The sequence below is a fragment of the Aquarana catesbeiana genome, linkage group LG03, assembly GCF_042186555.1.
Source record: "Aquarana catesbeiana isolate 2022-GZ linkage group LG03, ASM4218655v1, whole genome shotgun sequence".
Classification (NCBI taxonomy): domain Eukaryota; kingdom Metazoa; phylum Chordata; class Amphibia; order Anura; family Ranidae; genus Aquarana; species Aquarana catesbeiana.
Window position 1 is genome coordinate 34,951,864 of NC_133326.1, and position 22,491 is coordinate 34,974,354.

The 22,491-nt window shown below is 44.8% G+C and overlaps 1 protein-coding gene across 5 annotated transcripts in view; it reads left to right on the forward strand.

The window, feature by feature from the left end:
• Positions 1-22,491, forward strand: part of AKAP13 (A-kinase anchoring protein 13) — a 446,306-nt gene that overhangs the window by 336,831 nt on the left and 86,984 nt on the right. For all 5 annotated transcript variants that reach the window (XM_073618416.1, XM_073618419.1, XM_073618420.1 and 2 more), the window contains 4 exons: positions 3,801-3,981; positions 6,479-6,587; positions 12,087-12,129; positions 13,783-13,915. In XM_073618416.1, the coding sequence (XP_073474517.1) occupies positions 3,801-3,981; positions 6,479-6,587; positions 12,087-12,129; positions 13,783-13,915 (466 nt within the window). The remainder of the gene's footprint in view (positions 1-3,800; positions 3,982-6,478; positions 6,588-12,086; positions 12,130-13,782; positions 13,916-22,491) is intronic.

Sequence of the window (22,491 nt, forward strand, 5' to 3'; positions counted from 1 at the left end):
TGCTTATGAGTCCACAAGGGTTCAAATGCTGTACTGGTATGTGCTTTGGCCTCTTGTATAAAACCTTTAAAGTGCTTGCAAACCTCTGTAATGAAAAATGAACAAATTATATCCCTCTATAGTGTGTACTAGCCTCAATCCAAAGTGCTTTGTATGGTTCCTTTCTGCTCTGCCTTCACTCTGCCATCTGCACAAGTCGCCTCTGACAGGTTATGCCACCACCACAGAATTACAGGGGATGTCGTCGTTCCCCCCCCCCCAGCACACAGCAGGTGATTAACTGCCTCAGCTGTGCATGTTTCCATATGAAATAGCCCCCAACTGTCCCTGATTTGGAGCAATGTCGCTCTGTTCCTTATTCCTCCTCATTTGTCCCTCATTTTGGTCTGATCTATATAAATGTGTATAAAATGCACTTTTCCTCCATCAAAAAGTGTTTCTCAGTGCTAAACCTTTCATCCAATTTCTAAATTGCTGCATTTGTATATTCCAAAAGCCAATATAAAGGAATAGTAGTGGTAAAAGAAACACTTGTGGGTTTTTTTTTTTTTTTTTTTTTTTTTTTACAATTCTCCATTTAAGGGGGTGTGACTAGGGGTGTGTCCTACTCCTGCATACTTTTGCTGATAGGTGTCCCTCATTCCCATCTCAAAAAGTTGGGAGGTATGATATGAGACTGTGTAGAGAAGCGTGTGTCCATTTTCCCCACTCAAGTCTCAGATTACACAAAGCTCTGGGCTCTGTGCTGTACAGAATGTGACATCAGATCCCCACCAACAAACAAGAGCAAAACCTCCTGTGCTTGGGAGTGGACCTCAGAAGTGAAAGTTGCCTAGATTCACATTTTGGCTCTAATGAACATGCTGTGCCTTGCTGTCCTGTTATGACTGGGGAAGTCAAGATACTCTAAAATCCTAGAACAAAAACAGAGGGCACATCGGCCTAGCACATTATCCTCAAAGCATGTTTATTATTGGTAAAAAAATAAATAGGTAAGTATTCTACTCACAAACCGACAGATGTATAATCAGGTTAAAAAATAATGTATAAGAGCTTGTGAAGTTAAAACAACATCAGTGAATCCATGATACCACGTCATAGATTATAGTAGACCATCACAAGTCCAACAGGCTAAAGGGTTTCAAGGATCTTCCCTCCTGATTTGGCTCTTGAGGAAGAAGAGGGTACACCTTGGCCTGTTGGACTTGTGATGCTCTATTATAATCTGTGTTTCGTGGATTCGCTGCTGTTGTATCTTGAGATATGATCAGATCCCCACCCCCTGCCTTCTGACAGTCAGAAATTCTGTGCCAACTGTGTGCTTTAGGAGGTTGTAGAGGTGAGAGGCTGCAGATAAACAGGTTCGACTTATGTAGGAGGATTGGTTTCATCTCTCTGTACTACCTGAGGCCAGTCACTTCACTGGGTATATGTAAGGGTTTACAGCCACCTTAAAAATCAGGGGAAAAAAGTCCCTACTGCCCATAACAACTTTTCTACACAAATAACAGCTGGCTTAATTTAAGCTGACCATATATTATCCAGTTTTCTTATTCCATTTCCTTTAGATTTACCTTTTAACCATGTAGTACAAGAGCCTGCCTGATTGCATACAAATTGAAAGTGATTAGGTTTGACCTCATATTATATGGTTTTGGTAAATCTAAAGGAAAATTGTATAATGTATGGCCAGCCTTAGCCATGCTGGCGTTTAAAAAATAACCTTCAAGCGACCCTTCTGCTTTAAAGAGGTGAATATTGGTTCATCCCATAATGCTCTGCTACATAAAGATGGCTGGATGCAGCGCAGAAATACTTTGTTGCTCTGTGATGGAGATATTCTTCTTGCAGTATAATATACTGTATGCTGGGTGTGTACTGTCTGGCTGTGTATATCTTCTGCATTGCTAAGTGTTTTGTTATAAGCCATTGTTATAGTGCAGCTTATGCTATCACTTGTCGATTTTATATGCTTTGTGTGCAGGTCTGGGCTCTGTCAGCTTCATATATTATTGTCATTTGTTGGTGGTCCTTTTTTTGCTTTTTTTCTTTTATGGCCTCATTTGTGAAGTGACCACTTAGAGTCAGTACATTAAACATCCACTTCAGTATGGCACTGATAAGGATTTTTTTTTTACTGTCTATTGGGTAATAACCAGAACGAACATATCATAATAAAATTAATACTGCAAGCTTTTACGTTTTAAATGGAATTTATTGCCATAGCAAGATGGCTAATGCACTGTAAACATCTCTTCATTTTGTGTTATATTGGCCACTTATGCGGAGGAGCAGTAGCTTAAAAGTACACCACAGTTAACCATGAAAATTTGTATTGAGTCATACAACTATCTAGCCAGTGTTGCCAACCTCCTGCAGCATTTTTTTACTGACAAAACATGGAAAATTTACTGACGGAGCACTTTTTTTTTTTTTTTTGCTGACAACCTGAAAAATGACAGAACTCCTATTAAAAGCTAAGACAACCAATATTTAATAGACCACTTGACTTATTGCAATATGGCACTGCGTTATGACAATTACATGATCATACAACGCTGTAGATAAGTAACATTTATATACATTTTTACTCACAAACAGAGCTTTCTTTTGGTGGTATTTGATCTTCACTGGGTTATTTTTTGCGCTATAAATGAAAAGATACCAAGAATTTAGAAATGTATTTTATTTTTTTTTTTACTTTCTGCTATAAAACATATCCAATAAAAAAAAAAAATCACATTTGTTCATAAATTGAGGCCAATGTGTATTATGCTACATATTTTTGGTAAAAAATAATCCCACTTAGCGTATATTGATTGGTTTGTGCAAAAGTTATAGGGGTTGATTTACTTAAAGGCAAATAAACTGCACTTTGCAAGTGCAGTTACTCAAATGCTTAGCAAATGAGCAGAAGCTCTGCTGACTTCCACCATCCAATTATGTGCAAGCAAAAATGCATTTTTTTTTTTTTCCCCTTGCATGTGATTGGGTATTTTTTTTGCAGTGTCGCTTTACCTCATTTACTAAGCTCTTGAGCAACTGCACTTTGCAAATTGCACAGCTTATTTGCCTTAAGTAAATCAACACCTTAGCGCCTACAAATTATGTGGTATGTATATATACTGGAATGGTTTTTTTTTTTTGTTAATGCTAGTAATGGCAGCGATCAGCGATTTATAGTGGGACTGTGATATTTCGGCGGACACTAACCCGACACTTTGTGGGGACCAGTATACATTGTCACTGTACTAATGACACTGGCTGGGAAGGGGTTAAACTGCTAGGGTGATCAAAGGGTTAAACGTGTGGCTAACTAGTGTGTGTGTGCTGCTTTCGCTAAGGGATGTGCTGGTTTTTATTCTCTGCTTTGCAGGGAAACAAAAACTGGCACATCCCTGCTGACAGGACAGAGCTCTGTCCTGTCTTCCTTCACGCCGATCAGCAGGTACCCACTGATCGGCTTGTGCTCTGACAAATCACAGCACAAGCGGAGTGCCCCCCTACCCGGAAGAGGAGACTCCTGTATATATTTGTGATTCTGCACAGCCGGCCCACCCTGTAGCAGTAAAGCTACAGTACACGGTCAGCAACTGGTTAAACAGTATAAGCGCTGCTCTGCTTTTTCACTGTGACTTTGTACACATGTGGCATCCGCAAATACTGAGAATTCACTTTGTAACTAACCCGCCTGCCTGCTATTATGCTAATACCATTTAAATGTGACTAAGCTCCATGACAGCTTGGCAATAAAGCATTCATTTTCATATTGTGAGCGTTACTCTTTGGTCTCTGTTTAGTTACAGCCTAGAGGGTCTTGCCGGCAAAACCGACGCTGGTCATGAGTCTTCATCTGTTGTCTCTGGGACCCTGACTGCTCCATCGCCTTATGAGGGAGAGATTCGTAGTGGCTCTTCACTTTCGTTGACGGAAGAGAAAACGGAGTCTGATCAGAGAAAGAGCACAGCTTTACACCATGAGGTAGGTTCGTTCATAGAGATGCAAAATATTTAACTGCTATTTAACTTTCAGCATGGAATGTCCAATCTCCTGTTATGAATTCAAAACTCTATTTAGAAAAAAAGACACGTTACAACCACAGTTAGATTCCTTTTTTTTTTTCTAACTGGTCCTGTTGGCATCACCATAATGGGGGGCGGCATATGTGGTTCATCTGTTCTAGAACAGCAATCTAAGGGCTCTTTTACACTTGCTTCAAAAATCGCTCTGAATGCGAATCAAAGCCCCTGTCACTAAATAAAATGGTAACCTTGCAGTCCTGTTCACACATTGTGTTTGCTTTGCTTCAAAAATTATACCCCATGATGCTTTCTTGGTGCTTCAAAGTGTCTCCAAAGCCTCCATAAAAGTTTACAACAACACTCGCTTACAGTACCTGAAGTTTTTGAGGGTCTTTTATTCAGCATTGGCTTTGCTTTGTTTTAGCAGTATTACAGGTATGACATGTCCCATAATACACTGGGAAACCAACAAAGAACTGGAAAGACTTCATTAGCAGTCACTTCCAGTTCATGTGTATATATATTCTGGAAGTGTCTGGTGCAGACGTCACATCTGGGGTGTGGAACAGGAAGAAGGTGAGCGGGGTCCGTACTGCAGTGGAGCAGCTAGCAGACGTGGTGTGCCAAATGGGAATGCTATAGCGGAAGGTGAGTGGGGACCAGAGAGAGAGGACTGAGCGGCAGAGGATCAGCAGATCTGGGGAACCAGAGCAGGAGAAACTAGCAGATGTCACACGTGGTGTGCAGTGCGGGAGCAATATAGCTGGAGGTGAGTGGGGACCAGAGAGGAAGGAGAATCAGCAAAGCTGGGGGTTATTACTGAGCAGAGGACCTACTGAATGAGGGTACTAATGGGGGCGGAGCTTGGCTGCTCATGGAAATGGCTACTTAGATCTCCCTCTCTATCAGCACGGGGAAACAAACAGCCGATCTGCCCACTACAGCCTCTGCACCCGCACTCCTGACAGCACAGCCCTCGGAGACCTTACTGAACATGACATGGAGGAAGAATCAGCCGGCAGAGCCCCGCAAGCTGACAGACTTCTTCCGTGGCTCGTGGACAGACAAGATGGCGCCGGCGCTTCAGACAGAGCAGTGCCAACATCCTCGCAGCGCGCCTCTCACACAGCAGCAGGTGCAGAGACCATGGACCGCTCTGCTGTGAGGGACACCCACACCAAAGACAGCACCAAGAGGGCAGCATCCCTCCACATGCCTCTCCATCTCACCAGGGGCTGTTAAGTAAAAAACACTTGACTTACCACCAAGCCCCTACTGCTGACATTGACCCAGACTCTGAAGAGGAACAGGCTACCACATTGGCTGCACTGCCCTCCTCTGATAACCCTGTATCTGAAAATACACTCAAACATATGCTCCTCTCTCTCCAAAGAGACTTTAGGAAAGACCGGAACAAATCAATGTCTCACATGCAATCTCAGATCGATGACCTGGGCGATCACACAGATATTTTGAACACCAACTAAGTAATTATGCCACCACCTAGAACAAATTTGTTGATTCTCATCGTCAAGCGGAAGAATTAAAACGCGTCACTACCAAATTAGTGGACTTAGAAGACCGCTCCCATAGGAACAATCTTAAAATCAGGGGCATCCCTGAGAATATCTCCCCTGCAGAGCTGACCGCTCATCTCCAACAATTCTTTAAACTTTTGGTTCCCTAGCTCACCACCCTTGACCTCACTATTGACAGGGCGCAAAGAAACTTTAAACCATCACACATTCAAATGGAAAAACCCAGAGATCTGTTAACCTGTCCATTTTTTCCAAGTGAAAAAACGCATTCTCCTGTCCGCTAAAAACATAGCGTTCCCAGAGCCATACACAGCCTTGACAATGAGGGTGCTAATGAGCTGAACAGGGTTACTAATGAGCTGGGGATCTTCTGAGCAGAAGTAGTACTGAGCCAGGGTTCTACTGGGCCCCTTTAAAACAAACAGAAAATCAACACAAACAGGGCATTTGCCAAGCTTCATTACATTTTCAAAAAACATCACCAATAAATCTCTGAAGCATTAAAAACACCTAAAATAAAGCATGTTGAAGCAGTAGGTGCTTTAACGTGTTAAAGTTGAAGCAAGTGTAAATTAGCCCTCACTGCTGTCAAGTTGTTCCTCCACGGACAGAGTTCACTATTGGTTCTTGTATAGATCTGTGAAATCTGGTGGACTTTGTTGTGGAGTCCATCCAAGTTTTATCCTGTGCTGAACCCTAGTGATGGGGGAGTGGTGATGCCCCCAAAATGCATTGGCTGTTTTTATGACTTTTTTTATCAACAATTTTCGACTGTTTCATCCGTCTTTGGTCTGGGGTTCCTTTCTGTATTTCTGTGATGTGGTTCATGTAATCATCATTGAAAATCTTCTCTTCTGTAGCTGGAAGTGTGGACAAATGTTGGCTTGTATAGACTAACTATCCATTCTTCTTTTACAGGACCGTGAAAAGACCCCCTGTCGTGGGTTTGTTTACCCCAGTTCAGGATTTGCTCCTCACCTGACAAAATCCATGTCACTAACCACTATCAGCAATCCCCTGGTGGAAAGTGAGTGATTTTGTGTGCCCTCTGTGTGTCCCCAAATGTTACTTCAACCAGCCACTCTCTTTTACAGGTCATTAAAATGTTTCACAAAGCTGCTCTTTGCAGTAATAAACAGCCACCATAAAGCTGGGAAAGAGAAGCCTTTGCTAATTGTTAGATTTTACTAGACAGACCCATGCAGATCAATTAACACTTAACGTTATGCTTACTAACCTACCCATCTGAGGCATCCAGCATGCAAGGTTGGGTTTGTTCCGAAGATACAGTAGATATCTGTTCATCCCAAGCATGTTTAATTTTTTTTTTTCTCTGACATTTTTCTTCCAACACCCCTTCCCCTCAACTGTCAATGTCACATTTGTTCTTGAATTCCTCCTTCTCTGGGGAGCTCCTCTGCTTCTCATGTGTTCATATTGTAAATGTAAGTGCTGTACAATACTCTACCGTGTAAAGCAGGCCTTAAAAGAGATGTATGGTTGTTTTTTTTTTGTTTGTTTTTTAGAATCACTTACCTAGGTGGATGCAGCAACGATCTGATGCTGGCTGCATCTGTCCCCCAGCGCCTCTAACACTGAGAACCAAGCAAACAAACACCGAGGCATGGTTCTTACAGCTCCCTGTGCTCCTCTCTGCTCTGCCCCCCTCCCCGGCTCACTGGAACACTGGGCTAGGGAGTGGGTGGGAGTGGCCAGCTCAGGCTTTCAGTGGCTTGCTGAGAGGCTGAGCCGGGTGCCGGTCCAGGCATGTGGGTGGATCCTGATGCCATTGTCTAAATCTAGCCCGAGCCTGGACCGGCTCTGTGCTGTCAGCCGACAGCGGGCTTCAGCATGCTGTCTCCTGAAAACAGGTCACAGGAGTCCAGAACGAACTGCACTCCTGTGATCCACAGGAGAAGTACAGCCAAACCAGCTTTGGCTGTAATCCTCATTTATCTATAGTATCTAGCCTGCCTGCACACACACATCATTCATTCACATAGATCTATGAATGAATGAACTACAAGTCCTCTCTGTCCCAGTGGCAAACAGACCTGTAGTTCTCAATGGACTAGTGTGGAAATAAGCGCACTCGTAGTCCATTGAATCTTCCTCCAGCTCTCCAACTAACAGACCGTACAGGCAGAGAGCTGGAGGAATAGTTTGCAGAAGCTGGACATTGAACTAGCCCTCCACTGATGGTGATTTGCAATGCATTGCAGGCAGGAAAAATTCACTTTTTGTTTTCCCTGCAAAAACATGTGCACTTATTGTATTTTTATAAAGGGTAACCTAGCCCTTAAGTCACTAAAGATGGAAAGGATCTGATCTAATGATGCATTTTTAAGATGCCTTCTTTGCATGGCTTTGAAAGAATGTTCTTTGGTGAAATAAAAAAAACAAACAAAAAGGAATTTTAATTAAAGCTAGAGCCATGTTTGCTGAAATCGGGTAATTTAAACATTCAGGGCTGGATTCACACCTATGCATCTGCGTTTTCCTGCAGATTTTTTTTGCTTCTAATTAAGTATAACTAAAGGCAAAAAAAAAAATTCTCTAGTTTTGGATAGAGTGAGGAGGAATTAGAACATCTGTCGGGCTTTTATTTTTTTCCTATCTGTGCCCATTAGGGAGATTCACCCTCTCAATTTGTCCTGTTTACCATTATCATTGAAAGTAAAAGAAACTACCAAATGTTGAATTGTCCCCAGAAAAGTAAAAGGGGGAAAATCTTACAATGGGGGATTCCCTTGATTTTTAGGGATTTCCTCACACTTCCTGCTTTGGCTATGGGACAGGAAGTGAAATGGGGCACAGATGGCAAAACATAAACCCACAGGGGTTATAACCCTCAGTTAATCTATCCAAAATGGAAAAAAAAAGTTTTGCCTATAGTTCTACAGATACCTTGACATGCGTTGCCATTTCCATCAAAAACCATTATAACTCAGTTAATGGTGGATCAAAAATGCACATGAACTTTTTGGACCAATGCAGATCAGTGCATTGCACAAATAAAGACTAGAACCATTAAAAATGCTTGTGCATTGACGTGCATTTAAAAGTGATGTATGGCCAAAGCTATTTTGTTCATACTTCTCTTTTGGGTCACGGGAGTGCAACCAGAATAGAAAAGCCGCTACAATCTCTCGATGTATTCTGAGAACATTGTCAGCATCCACACAGACATCCTGGCGCTCCAGTAAGTGATGGGGGGGGGGGGGGGGGCAGAGCAGAGAACTGCTGTTTGCTCAGTAAAGATTGAGAACTGAGTGATCAGCATCATGTGATCCCTCAGTGCTCCATCGTAGAGCCAGCAGGGGACAGCTACAGTATCACACTGATGCTGCAGCCACATACGTGACTATAGATCTTGGTTCTTGTGAAATGATAGTTCTTGTGATATCCCCACTTCTCCTTTTGAATGTGCATTTTAAAATGCATAGATGTGAATGGGTCTTAATGTTTTGCTCAGCCGTTTTCTGGGATAATTGATGTTGGATGGTTTACGGCTCAATGGGTAATTTCAATTAATTGTTCTGCTAGAGCTGGGCGATTTTCTCCCAAAAAAAATCTGCGTTTTTTTTTTTAAACCTCGATTCACGATTCTAATTGAGTTTTTTCTTTGATGGACACCGCGCCGGTCCTAAGGAGCTGTGGGCTGGAGTTTTTAGGCGAGGCCGCGTCTTCGGCCTAGTCCGCAGCGTCCGGCCCCGCGGACTAGGCCGAAGCCGCGGCCTCCCCTAAAAACTCCAGCCCACAGCTCCTCAGGACCGGCGCGGTGTCAGCGCCGATCCTGGTGAAAAAAAAAAAATCGATTTGCTGAAAATTTGAATCGATTTGACCTCTCAACTAACTCAATTCAAGATTCAAATCGATTTTTTCCCCAGCCCTATGTTCTGCTTACATTTTTTGGAAATGTGGTTAGATCGCTAAAATTCAATAACTTCAAAAAGCTCTTTTAAATATGTATATATCAGGCATGTCAAACTGTTTTTTTTGTTTTTTTTTGTTTTATTTAATGTTGCCCTATTTCTAATTTTTTTTCTTTTTGGCCATCAGCTGCTTAGTTTAAAGTGGTTGTAAACCTTTCAAATGAAAAACGAACAAAGCATATCCTTTTATAGTGTGTACTTGTCTTAGTCCAAAGCACCTAGTTCCGTCTGCTCTCTCTTTCCTCTGCTATCTACATGAGTCACTTCCGTCAGTCTATGCCAACACCAGACATTCCCAGGACATGCCTCCACCCTCACCCTCCAGCTCACAGCAGGTGATTGAAAGTCTCAGCCATGCATGTTTCCCTATGAGACTGTGTATAGCGGGGGTTTACAACCTTTTGACCTTCCTGGGCCACATTGGAAGAGGAGGAATTGTTTTGGGGTGCACATAAAAAAAACTAACAATAAGGCCCAATTCACACTTCACAGTTTTGAGTCGTGGGCAGAATCCTTGCAATTCTGCCCTCTATTCCATGTCGCACTGCAAGCGGGGGAAAATACAGCACACATGTTTGAGAGACATTTATTCCTAATAGCACAAGAAAACGTAGTGCAATTTGGCCACGCCAATTGCGTCAAAATGCATCACACAAAGCTGTTGCCAAAAAGAAGCTCCTTTTTGGGTGACCAGCTCTGCATCGTGTGTTATGCCACAATTGCCACGTGATTTTGGAAAGCGGCAATTGCAGCAAAATTGCACCGCGTTTTGAGATGCCTTTAAGAATTATTGGTACCCAAACACTTGTGGTGCGATTCAAAATTGCAAAGTGTAAATGGGTACTATGGATAGCTGATGAGCAGAAAAAGTCAGGCAGATGATCAGATTTCAACTTTGAGGTGCAGGGATGGGAGATGGCTAGGCACACAGATCTAGCTAGATCTAGGGGGCACTTAGATGGTGCTAGCTAATAGGAGTCCTTTTATGTGCCCCTGATGCTTTCGGAAAAACTGCATCCCAGTCATTCCTTCAGGCGTTTCTGACCCCTGCTTTTCTATGCCGCCCACAGCTGTGGGTGCTATGCCAAACACGGCATCCCTCAAGTTGTGAGCATTCATTGCCATACGTTTCCAATTTTGTATCCGGCCGTGAGTTGGACACCCCTGGTGTAGAGGGGGGCGTGTCCATTCCCTCCACTCAAGTCTCAGATTACACTCCCTGCTCTATGCTGTGCAGTGTGTATGATATCATATTCCCACCTCCTAGAGCTGAGAAATGCTGTGCCAATCCTGGTCTTTGTTGTAGAGGAGAGAGTGCTGCCGATAAACAGGTACAATATACATGTAGGAGGATTTGTTTCATCTGTGTGCATCACCTGAGGCTATTCACTCTAGTGGGTATATGTAATGGTTTACAACCACTTTAAATAAAATGGGCTGCAAATTGTTTTAAATTCAAATTAAGAAATGCTGCAAACTGCAGTTATTGCTCAATACTTACCAAGAATTAGGCAGGTGTTACTTTCACCCCCTTGAAGTTTTAATTTCGTGAATTCAGCCCACCCATGCCTGATATATATATATATATATATATATATATATATATATATAGCATGATGGGAAAACCTTGTATCCTAGATACATGATCCATCTTTTTTGTAATTTTCACCTCCATCTGAAGTTGTGGATAGATCCAGATGAAGGATGATGATCTTACAGTTAACATTCATGTAACTCACAGTCTGCACCCTGCTTCTGCCTCCCTGTTTGTTTTTTCTTTCTTGTTTGTATTTGCATGCTCTAATGTCTGCTGTTAACCCACTTCTCAGTTCAGACCCGGATGCGACCAAAGAGGCGAATCTCCTTCTCCTTCAACATTTCTCCGCTTATTCCTAAGTCTAAGCATGTCTTTACTGTTGGTTCCTCGTCCAGTGATGACGAGTCGGATAGTAAGTAAACGCTGCCACAACGCTGCACTGCATGACTAGGATGTCCACACTGCCATTCACAGCCTTTCCTGCTTTGCCTTGCTTATGTCCGAGAAAATGATTTGCTTTGTTCAGGTTATTGGCCTTTGTCCATTTCCTTGTGTGATCATGGTGAAAAATGTAATTGCGATAAGTCTGCTAGAATTCACTGCTTATTCAAGTAGTTTTCTCTGTTTCCTTTGAATCTCCTGTGCTGTAGATCTGATCCTATTAGAGCAGTGGTCATCAACCCTGTCCTCAGGGCCCACTAACAGGCCAGGTTTTATGTATTACCTTGGGGAGATGCAGACTAGAATACTGCAATCACTGAGCAGCAAATGATATCACCTGTGATGTATTTCAGTTATCTTGCAAACCTGGCCTGTTAGTGGGCCCTGAGGACAGGGATGATGACCACTGTATTAGAGGAGCAACAAAATCACAGTAAATGCAAGCATGGTAGACACCTAGAACCTAATCACTCACGCTTTGGAGGTGAAGATTCCGAATATTGACACACATTGACACACACAACGGCCATTTTAGTAACACCTTGAGGCTATCAAATTAATGTTGGGAGAGACTTACTTGAGTTCTTAAGATGTTTTGTTTTTTAATTTTCAGGCTCACAGTCCTTAAATATCCCTAGAAATTCTCTGGCTCAAAGGTAAGTGTGCACGGTCTAGTGGAAGCTAATATTGGATAAAAACCATGCTGAACAAATATTTTATTCCCAATTAGTGAAACATTTCATAGCATGCTACTTCTCACTTGCTGTACTGTATTCAAAGCAGTTATTCAGCCTTTCTCCAAAAAAAAAAAAAAAAAAAAAAAAAAAATTAGCAGCTACAAATACTGTATCTGCTGACTTTTAATAAAGGAACACTTACCTGTCCAGGGGTCCAACATCATGCTCATCCGAACTTCTTCTTCGCTGGTCTGTAGGTCCCTGGAGCCGGCATGTTTACTGTGGGCAGCTGGCTGTGACTTTGTGCAGCTTCACAACTGGCTGCACATGTGCAAGCATTGCTGCGCTTTGTGAATGGTCCTGCAGCCTTGTGGGACCTGTGAAGTGTCCCAGTAGGTTGCTGGCTGGGGGAGAGAATTTTCGGTGGATTGACCCATCGTTTCAAGTGGGAGCAGGTACTTGTCAAAACTAGGTACCCGCTCCCTCCCTTTCCCTCCTCCCCCTTTTCCTCTTTCCCTCTCCTTTTTCCCTCCTTCCCCCTTTCCCTCTCCTCTTTCCCTCCTTCCCCCTTTCCCTCTCCTATTTCCCTCCTCCCCCTTTTCCTCTTCCCCTCCTCTAACCCCTTTTCCCCTCCTCTGCTCCCCCACCCCCTCCTCTGCTCCCCCACCCCCTCCTCTGCTCCCCCACCCCCTCCTCTACTCCCCCACCCCCTCCTCTACCCCCCCTTTCCCTCCTCTAACCCCCCCTCTTTCTCCCCCCTCCTCTCTTTCTCCCTCTCTCTTCCCTTCTCCCCCCTTCTTCCCTTCTCCCCCCTTCTTCCCTTCTCCCCCCTTCTTCCCTCCTCCCCCCTTTCCCTCTCCTCTTTCCCTCCTTCCCCCTTTCCCTCTCCTATTTCCCTCCTCCCCCTTTTCCTCTTCCTCTCCTCTAACCCCTTTTCCCCTCCTCTGCTCCCCCACCCCCTCCTCTGCTCCCCCACCCCCTCCTCTACTCGCCCACCCCCTCCTCTACCCCCCCTTTCCCTCCTCTAACCCCCCCTCTTTCTCCCCCCTCCTCTCTTTCTCCCTCTCTCTTCCCTTCTCCCCCCTTCTCTTCCCATCTCCCCCCTTCTCTTCCCATCTCCCCCCTTCTCTTCCCATCTCCCCCCTTCTCTTCCCATCTCCCCCCTTCCCTACCCCCCTCTTCCCTCTTCCCTTCCCTCTTGATATCAGTTTCCAGTTATGTATAGCAGGAAGAGGGAGGGTCAGCCATATAAGCCAATCGGGCTGTGCTGTTTGCACCTGTGCTAACTGGGGACATGCAGACAGGTGGAGCAAGCGGATGCATGACCTTATCAGCGTACAGCTGATTCTTCATTTCCCAATCAGCTGGCTGGAGGATGGTTTGATTTGTGTACTTGACCAAGTTAACTTACTGCTGCAGTGTACAATGAGGTGCTGACTGTGGTCTCTGGCAATGTTGTCTGGATCACCTGCTGCACTGAATTACTATTCCTTTGGCAGGTTAAATGGCTCCCATGTATGTATTTTAGCTGCAGTCTGAAGTTCAGGTTCCATGTTTTACGTTACTTTTCTGTTCAGTACACTTTAATAATTGAGTGATCGAATTATGTTAATATAAAAATCTCTCTTCCAGCATACCTGAGGAGAGCTGCGATGTCTTGCCTTTAAGCCCTTCTCAAAAAGACCTAGATCTGAAAGGTGGGACCAAAGTGAGCCGCACATTTAGCTATCTCAGGCATAAAATGTCTGGTGGCAAGAAAACCAAGGTAAGTGTTTTTCAATAATGAACATTTTATATTGTGTGCTGTTTAGGTGAACCCATGTATGTTAAATGGGAATTCCAAGTTTCATTTCACTTTAAAATAAAATTGTTTGGCTGGCCAAGCTGGCCTAAACAAATAGTTTCCATTACTAAATGACGTAGCCACTGTGTGCGCTGTAATGGACTGGCAGTGCAGGCGACTTTCTGTCAGCTGCTAGATATTAAGTTGGTCTGAGTGCTTTGTTTTGCCATTCGGGAGAAACTTTGTATTTTTATTATTGAATACAAGGCTTCCCATGATGGGCCGAGGTGAAAATTGTGATGACATGACCTCCTAGAAGAAGATATAATTCATTACGCTCTATTCCTGTACCCTATAGACTTAACCAGTATTTAACCCCTTGGATTAAGGGGGCGTCCACTGCAAGGGTAGATTTTTTTTTCTCAACCTGAAGTTTTATTGACTTCTTAGAAAGTATATGTGAATTGTAGGGGCTATGGTAAATGTCAAAGGAACTTCAGTCCCCCCCATCACCCCCCCTTCCCTCCCACCTATCCCCCCCTTCCCTCCCACCTATCTGCGCCCCCCTTCCCTCCCACCTATCTGCGCCCCCCTTCCCTCCCATCTATCTGCGTCCCCCTTCCCTCCCACCTATCTGCGCCCGCCTTCCCTCCCACCTATCTGCGCCCGCCTTCCCTCCCACCTATCTGCGCCCGCCTTCCCTCCCACCTATCTGCGCCCGCCTTCCCACCCACCTATCCCCCCCCCCATTCCCGCCCCATCCCCTCCCCCCTTACCTTTTTGGTTGGTGTTGTGCACAATCCACATACTCACCTGGCCAGCAAATCATGCTTTGTCCTTGACGTGATCCGCTCCACCTCTGCCCCAAGTCGAGTCCATCCTCTATCTTTGTTATAATATCATTGGGTGTCTCTTCGTGGTTCAGGCAGCCTGATAATATGTCAACAGGCCTGGCCTTCTCCAACCTTATTGGATGGAATGTGGATATGTGCATATCCCTGAAAGCTTCACCAAAGAGGGGATGTAATTTACATTGATGTTTGCTGGGGGGGGGGTGCAGGTTGGATCATACAATGTAAAAAATAAATTAATGTAAAAATGGATAAAAAAGATGCTAACACGTCTAGGGGTTTAGGTCTGCTTTAGATACTTCCACCAGTTTTTAAAATGTGTTTCGTATTGTTAATACTGGGTGTATACTTGGTAGCCATCTGCTAAAAGGAAAGCTGTATATCAGGTGGAAGCCTTGTTATAAGACACTAGCATACTATAATGTGCATGGAGCCTGTCACATAACATTCTGCAAAGCCTAGTTCATCGGTGCGGCTGTACAACATACAGCCAGTCCAATATGAAGAAGGTCATATGTGTCGTGGAAAACCCCACCATACTCTTTTGCGCTATTAAGCGCCCTTCCAGCTTTTCAGTATAATGCATCTTTAAACAATCCGTGTCTCCCGCAATTCTCCAATAAACAGACATAGTCACCTTCTTAGCTCCATCGCTCAAACCAACTGACCTGCTCCTCGGAGCCAACTTCATTTAACAATATATAAACAATAGAGCCTCATGGTTTCACAATCGACCAATCAAGCACAGCCATTCCCTCAAACAGGAGGGGTTATACAACAACCAATGAACAATGACTAGGAGTCTTATGGGCGTGTCTGGACGGGGGCAGCATGTACGATCTCCCGCCCCCTGTCTCTGTAAGCTATCTTCAGCTACACAAAGGAAGCTTGAGATCATGAACGCTGTTCCCGACCACAACGAGTCAAAGACTCCCGTTTTTACCGTTTGGCATGAATCCCTTTTCTGCCTTGTTTAGAGAACAAAGCATACCCGGATTATATTACCATCCAGTGTGGATGGGAGATTATCTGCAGGTGCACGCCACGGCACCACAAATGTGTTGATCAGGCCCACAGGAGTGACACGAGCGTACATCCGCTAAACCGATAATGTCTTTGCAGAGCGAACACATCCCCCCCAGACGATCGTTCTGTGCATCGCACAGGGGCCCTTCGCTGGTGGACATATCCCCACTCTGCAAACACTTCTCTGCATCCCCAAGGAGTTTTTTACTACCAAACGGATCTCAACCAGCATCAGTCTGTCCCAGTCAGCTCTTTAGAGCGGGTTGCGGGAGAACTAACACTGGGAGACACTATAACAAAACATATTAAATACATGTTCATAAAATTTCCACAACATATGGCCCATTGCAGCCTTTGAAAACTTTAAGCCAGAGGTGTCCGAACTTTTGACCTTCCTGGGCCTCGTTGAAAGAAGAGGAATTGTCTTGGGCCGCATACAGAATACACAAGCACAAAGGATAGCTGATCAGAAAAAATTAGGCAGATCACAAGTTAAAGTGGATGTAAACCCAATGTCATCCTATCTAAACTACTGCCATAGGGGTTATCTATAAGGATATACATGCCTCCTGTATGTATCTTTACCTGTCAAATGTCTCCCCTCTGTCTGTTATGAGAGCCGAAAACTGCAGATTCTGTGGGCGGGTCTGTTGTCTGGAGCTCGGTGGGTGGAGTCGTGATGTCAGTAGACTCCCCGCCCACCTCTACACTCCCATTGTCAATATGCATTTTCTCCTGTGTATTTCTTACACTGAACTTCTGCTATGATCTCTAACATCCATTGAAAAGACAGGAAAGTAACCACATGACTTCAGAATGCCAAATCATGCTGAGGTGTGGAACAGCCAATCCCTGCAGAGCTGCTGAAGAAAGGAGTGGGGGTGGGAATTAAAAAATAATGCATGTCTTAGGCTAGTGCACAAGATATGTAAATCACCTGTCACTCACAGCAAGGGGGAGGATTTGACAAAGTTTTTCTCAGTTTGTCAAGTTTTATCTCACTGAACAATAAAAGAGGATTGCTCAGAGCTGGATTAACTCTGTGTGGCAAGACTGGGCTCAAATGATAGGAAATCTTTTACTCTACAGTATGATAAAAAAAAAAATTCGGGTTTACATCCACTTTAATGATAGTGATATTTGACACTGTGTTTGATAAACTAACACATCAATATCTGGTTGGATGGATTGGATGGAGTAGCAATTCTCCATAAATTCTCAAGGCGCTCATCAGATGTTTTGGTTTTAATTTTATTCTTCATGTGTTCTCTAAGTGTAAAAGCATTTTTACAAAAAATGATTTAAAAAAAAAAAAAAATCAATGTTTTTAAGTAAGTTTAAGACTTTGTGTTGGGCCGCATTCATGGCCATCTTGGGCCCCAGGTTGGACACCCCTGCTTCAGAGCAACTACATTTTACCAATTAACCAGTGACCTTCTGTCAGGTTATTGCCAGCCTAGTACCAGAGCTGACAAAACAATTTAGGAATAGTTTTGTAATTTTTTTGTCTTTACCTTTCGCTTAGACCAGGCATGTCCAAAGTCCGGCCCGCGGGCCAATCGCGGCCCGCGGTCCGGTTTCGGACGGCCCGCCTGGTAATTTTGACATATATATCTTTTGTGGCCCCCAACGAATCCCCGAGCGCCGGGGGCCATAAAAGATAGATATGCTGGCTGCCTTGGAGGGGGCGGGACAAGCGCCGTACAGGATACAGGAGAATTTCCTGTTTACACGGCGTCCTGTGTAAAAGGAAGTCCCGTCTCCTGCGCTGCCATTGGACAATTGTTTTGTCCATCATAGGAGGCGGGACTTTCAATTAAAGAGGCCGCCGTGTAAACAGGAATTTCTCCTGTATATCTGTTGGCGCTCGTCCCGCCCCCTCCCTGTCTCCTCCAAGGCTGCAGATGGACATGAATCAGGCTGCACTGACAGCAATGGTGAGTCTGCATTCATGTCAATGTGGTGGGGGCTGCCGTATTTATGTCAGTGTGGTGGGGGCTGCATTCATGTCAATGTGGGGGCTGCATTCATGTGAATGTGGTGGGGGCTGCATTCATGTCAATACGGTGGGGGCTGCATTCATGTCAATACGGTGGGGGCTGCATTCATGTCAATACGGTGGGGGCTGCATTCATGTCAATACGGTGGGGGCTGCATTCATGTCAATACGGTGGGGGCTGCATTCATGTCAATACGGTGGGGGCTGCATTCATGTCAATACGGTGGGGGCTGCATTCATGTCAATACGGTGGGGGCTGCATTCATGTGAATGTGGTGGGGGCTGCATTCATGTCAATACGGTGGGGGCTGCATTCATGTGAATGTGGTGGGGGCTGCATTCATGTCAATACGGTGGGGGCTGCATTCATGTCAATACGGTGGGGGCTGCATTCATGTGAATGTGGTGGGGGCTGCATTCATGTCAATACGGTGGGGGCTGCATTCATGTCAATACGGTGGGGGCTGCATTCATGTCAATACGGTGGGGGCTGCATTCATGTCAATACGGTGGGGGCTGCATTCATGTCAATACGGTGGGGGCTGCATTCATGTCAATACGGTGGGGGCTGCATTCATGTCAATACGGTGGGGGCTGCATTCATGTCAATACGGTGGGGGCTGCATTCATGTCAATACGGTGGGGGCTGCATTCATGTGAATGTGGTGGGGGCTGCATTCATGTCAATACGGTGGGGGCTGCATTCATGTGAATGTGGTGGGGGCTGCATTCATGTCAATACAGTGGGGGCTGCATTCATGTCAATACGGTGGGGGCTGCATTCATGTCAATACGGTGGGGGCTGCATTCATGTCAATACGGTGGGGGCTGCATTCATGTCAATACGGTGGGGGCTGCATTCATGTCAATACGGTGGGGGCTGCATTCATGTCAATGTGGTGGGGGCTGCATTCATGTCAATACGGTGGGGGCTGCATTCATGTCAATACGGTGGGGGCTGCATTCATGTCAATACGGTGGGGGCTGCATTCATGTCAATACGGTGGGGGCTGCATTCATGTGAATGTGGTGGGGGCTGCATTCATGTGAATGTGGTGGGGGCTGCATTCATGTCAATACGGTGGGGGCTGCATTCATGTCAATACGGTGGGGGCTGCATTCATGTCAATACGGTGGGGGCTGCATTCATGTCAATACGGTGGGGGCTGCATTCATGTCAATACGGTGGGGGCTGCATTCATGTTAATGTGGTGGGGGCTGCATTCATGTCAATACGGTGGGGGCTGCATTCATGTCAATACGGTGGGGGCTGCATTCATGTCAATACGGTGGGGGCTGCATTCATGTCAATACGGTGGGGGCTGCATTCATGTCAATACGGTGGGGGCTGCATTCATGTCAATACGGTGGGGGCTGCATTCATGGCAATACAGTGGGGGCCACATTCATGGCAATGGAGTGGGGGCCGCAGATGGGCACTGATTAGGCTGCATTGATGGGCACTGACCCTTATTTTGCTTCACAGTTCTTTATTTAAAATTTAAGATTTTTTTTCCTGAAACTTCATTTTTAAAGTGAAGGTGCATGTTATAAGCAGATTAAATCCGGTATATCCAAATAACACGCCCAAGCTCATCTATTCACCACACACAGCACAAAGGCAAGAGAATTCTTGTTGGGCCGTGTATTAGTGCTCGGATGGACACACTTAGACCAAATTTTAATGGTTTAAGAATGTCAGGCAAAATGGTCGGCCCTCAAGCATGTTCTATTCATCAAATCTGGCCCTCTTGGAAAAAAGATTGGACACCCCTGGCTTAGACATTTTCACTTAGGGGTGTACTCACTTTTGTTGCCAGCGGTTTAGACATTAATGGCTGTGTGTTGAGTTATTTTGAGAGGACAGCAAATTTACACTGTTATACAAGCTGTACACTCACTACTTTACATTGTAGCAAAGTGTCATTTCTTCAGTGTTGTCACATGAAAAGATATAATAAAATATTTACAAAAAAATGTGAGGGGTGTACTGTATAAAAGATCCCCCTGTATCACTTCAATATAGAATATTTTCTTGGTTTCTGAATAATTGGAGTAAACTTAGCTCCGCTGTGACTCTGTATTCAAAAATAACTGGACATGGTCCTGCCATTTGCTACATTATTCTTTAATTTATTGACATTGGTGGTTGTGTCGCGACACATGGTGCAGCACGAATGTTGTTACATCAGGAGTGTACAGCATCACATTACCTCCCACGCCTTCACAGACAGAGGAATATGGAAGGATGTTGAGTATGGACATGTTTTCGTGTTTGTTTGATCTTGCCACAGATGGTGATTATGCAAGCCGAGTCAGTTCTCTTTTTGTGTATATTAGTACAAGAAGCTTTCCTCCGGCTGCAGAGTTTAAAAACAAATTAACTGAGCAAGTTAAAAAAAAAAAATCTGCCTTCTGTACATTTCAACATACTCGGAAGCATACCAAAATATACCGTATCTGTTGTGCAGAATTGGGAAACAAAACACCTGTATATTGGTCACAGAGCAAAGCTGCTAGTTTTTTTGTTTTCCTTTGGTTTTAGGCCCCTTTCACACTGGGGCGATTTGCAGGCGCTATTGCGCTAAAAATAGCGCCTGCAAACTGACCCGAAAGTGCCACTGCTTTGTCTCCAGTGTGAAAGCCCCGAGGTGCTTTGCAGTGGTTTTTAACCCTTTCTCGGACGCTAGCGGGGGTAAAACCGCCCCGCTAGCCGCTAAATACCGACGGTAAAGCGCCGCTAACAATAGTGGCACTTTACCACCGACCCCGCCCCAGTGTGAAAGGGGCCTTTAGAGTATATCTATGGTCAAAATGTAAAATCATTTATTCATTTCCACATTGTATTTTAATTATTTATAGCCTACTCTTATTAATCTGAAAGATCTTTTGAGTTTCTGAGCTTACTTTGTGATCCCCACACATTTGCTGCTTGAATTCTGTGACACGTAGTCACTATGCCCTATTGGTAGACACTGTGCTGTGTCACACATTTCACAGAACCTGCCTTCTGACCTACAGAGGTGCTGAGAGGAGGAGTTTCAGGAAGGGGAGTGAGTAGAGGAATCATTGTTTGCAGGCAGCAAGGTACCATGGGATATGTAGTCAAAGGTGGTTATTGGAAGCATACCCTCCATTGGTATATGTCTTTATCATTGTGAACCTAAACCGATTATAGGGTCTCCGCTCCGGCCCTCCATTCGATGTGTTCCACTGAGGGTGCAGATCAGGCTAGGAGTTCATCTTGACTTCGTGTAATCCACAGAACAAGTGGAAAAAAATCTCAGCCACCACACACACCATACAAGCCTGGCGTATAATAGGTGATGGCAGCCGCAGCCTAACTCCATCCTGGTCATACCTCCCGACGTGTTTCACCCCACCCATGGGGCTGTCCTTATCATTGTCACCTGTCCTGGACTGTTTGGTGTGCGCCAGACACGGCATAGAGAGCCGGAGCTGCTTGCTCTTCTCCCTCTGCACATCAACAACCAAAGCCACCCCCCCTTCCCGCTCAGCTGAGAGCAAGAGGGAGGAGAAGGAAGGCTGTTAACCCTGCATTTGCCAGGTTTAAAGAGGTTATTAAGCCTAAACTTTTTTCATACCTTAATGCATTCCTTGCATTAAGGTAAAAAATATTTAGGGAACAGTATCCCAACTCGCTCCCCCTCCCCTTATTACATGCCTGAGCCCCCATTCGATCCATTGCTGTGCCCATCTGCAGCTCTTCTATCCCCCCACTTCCATGTCTCAGTCTTTACTGAGGCAGCAGGAGCAATTGGCTGGAGTAGGGGGACAGGGCCGAGTCTAGCTGCCTGTGTCTATAGAGGGGGAGGAGCAAGGTGCGTGCTGGTGGGGGAGCCGAGAAGAGGAGGTTCGGGGCTGCTCTGTGCAATTCCATTGCACAGAGCAGGCAAGTATAAACCTATTTGTTCTTTTTTTAAAGAACAAAAAATAAACATGCATTTACAATCATTTTGACAACCACCAGGCAGCTTTCCCTGAGGCTTTCCAAACAAAAACAAAGAAAAGTTTCCAGCTCAACTTGCCAGCCTGCCATAAACAGAATTGGCCTGTCTAACAGTTTGCATTAAAAACATGCGTGACACCCCAGTATTATCTGCAGTCCTAACTCTTTACATTTTGAGAGCCTCCATAGTAGGAGCACATACATAGTAATAGATAGATTGAGGGCAGGCTTTCATGCAGGGAGCCCACTCCTCTCTAAAGGCACAGGGGTGCACTGGACACCCAGTAAATAGCACAATGGAAACAGAGGTGCCCAGTGCACCCCCTCACAAAATAACCAGTGGTACAAACAAAGGGCAACTGCCCCCACCTATAACTGGCCTTAACAGCAAGGAGCTCATGGAAGGGCAAAACATGTCAAACAAGGGAGGAGTGGGCTCCGTCCAGGCAAGACTGCCATCAATCTATCCATTACTATATATGTGCTTCTACTATAGAGGCTCTCAAAATTTATAGAGTTGCAGATAATACTGGGGTGCCTTGACATGGCCTCTGCAGCTTAGGCATGTATTTGCGAATGTGTACAAACTAAACCCCTGTTTTTAACATGAACTGTTAGGGCAATACAGTTTGTTGCAGTCTGGCTGGTTAGTTGAGCTGGGAATTTTTCCTTGTTTATGTTTGACATGCGTTGCCCTTCCATGTGCTCCCTG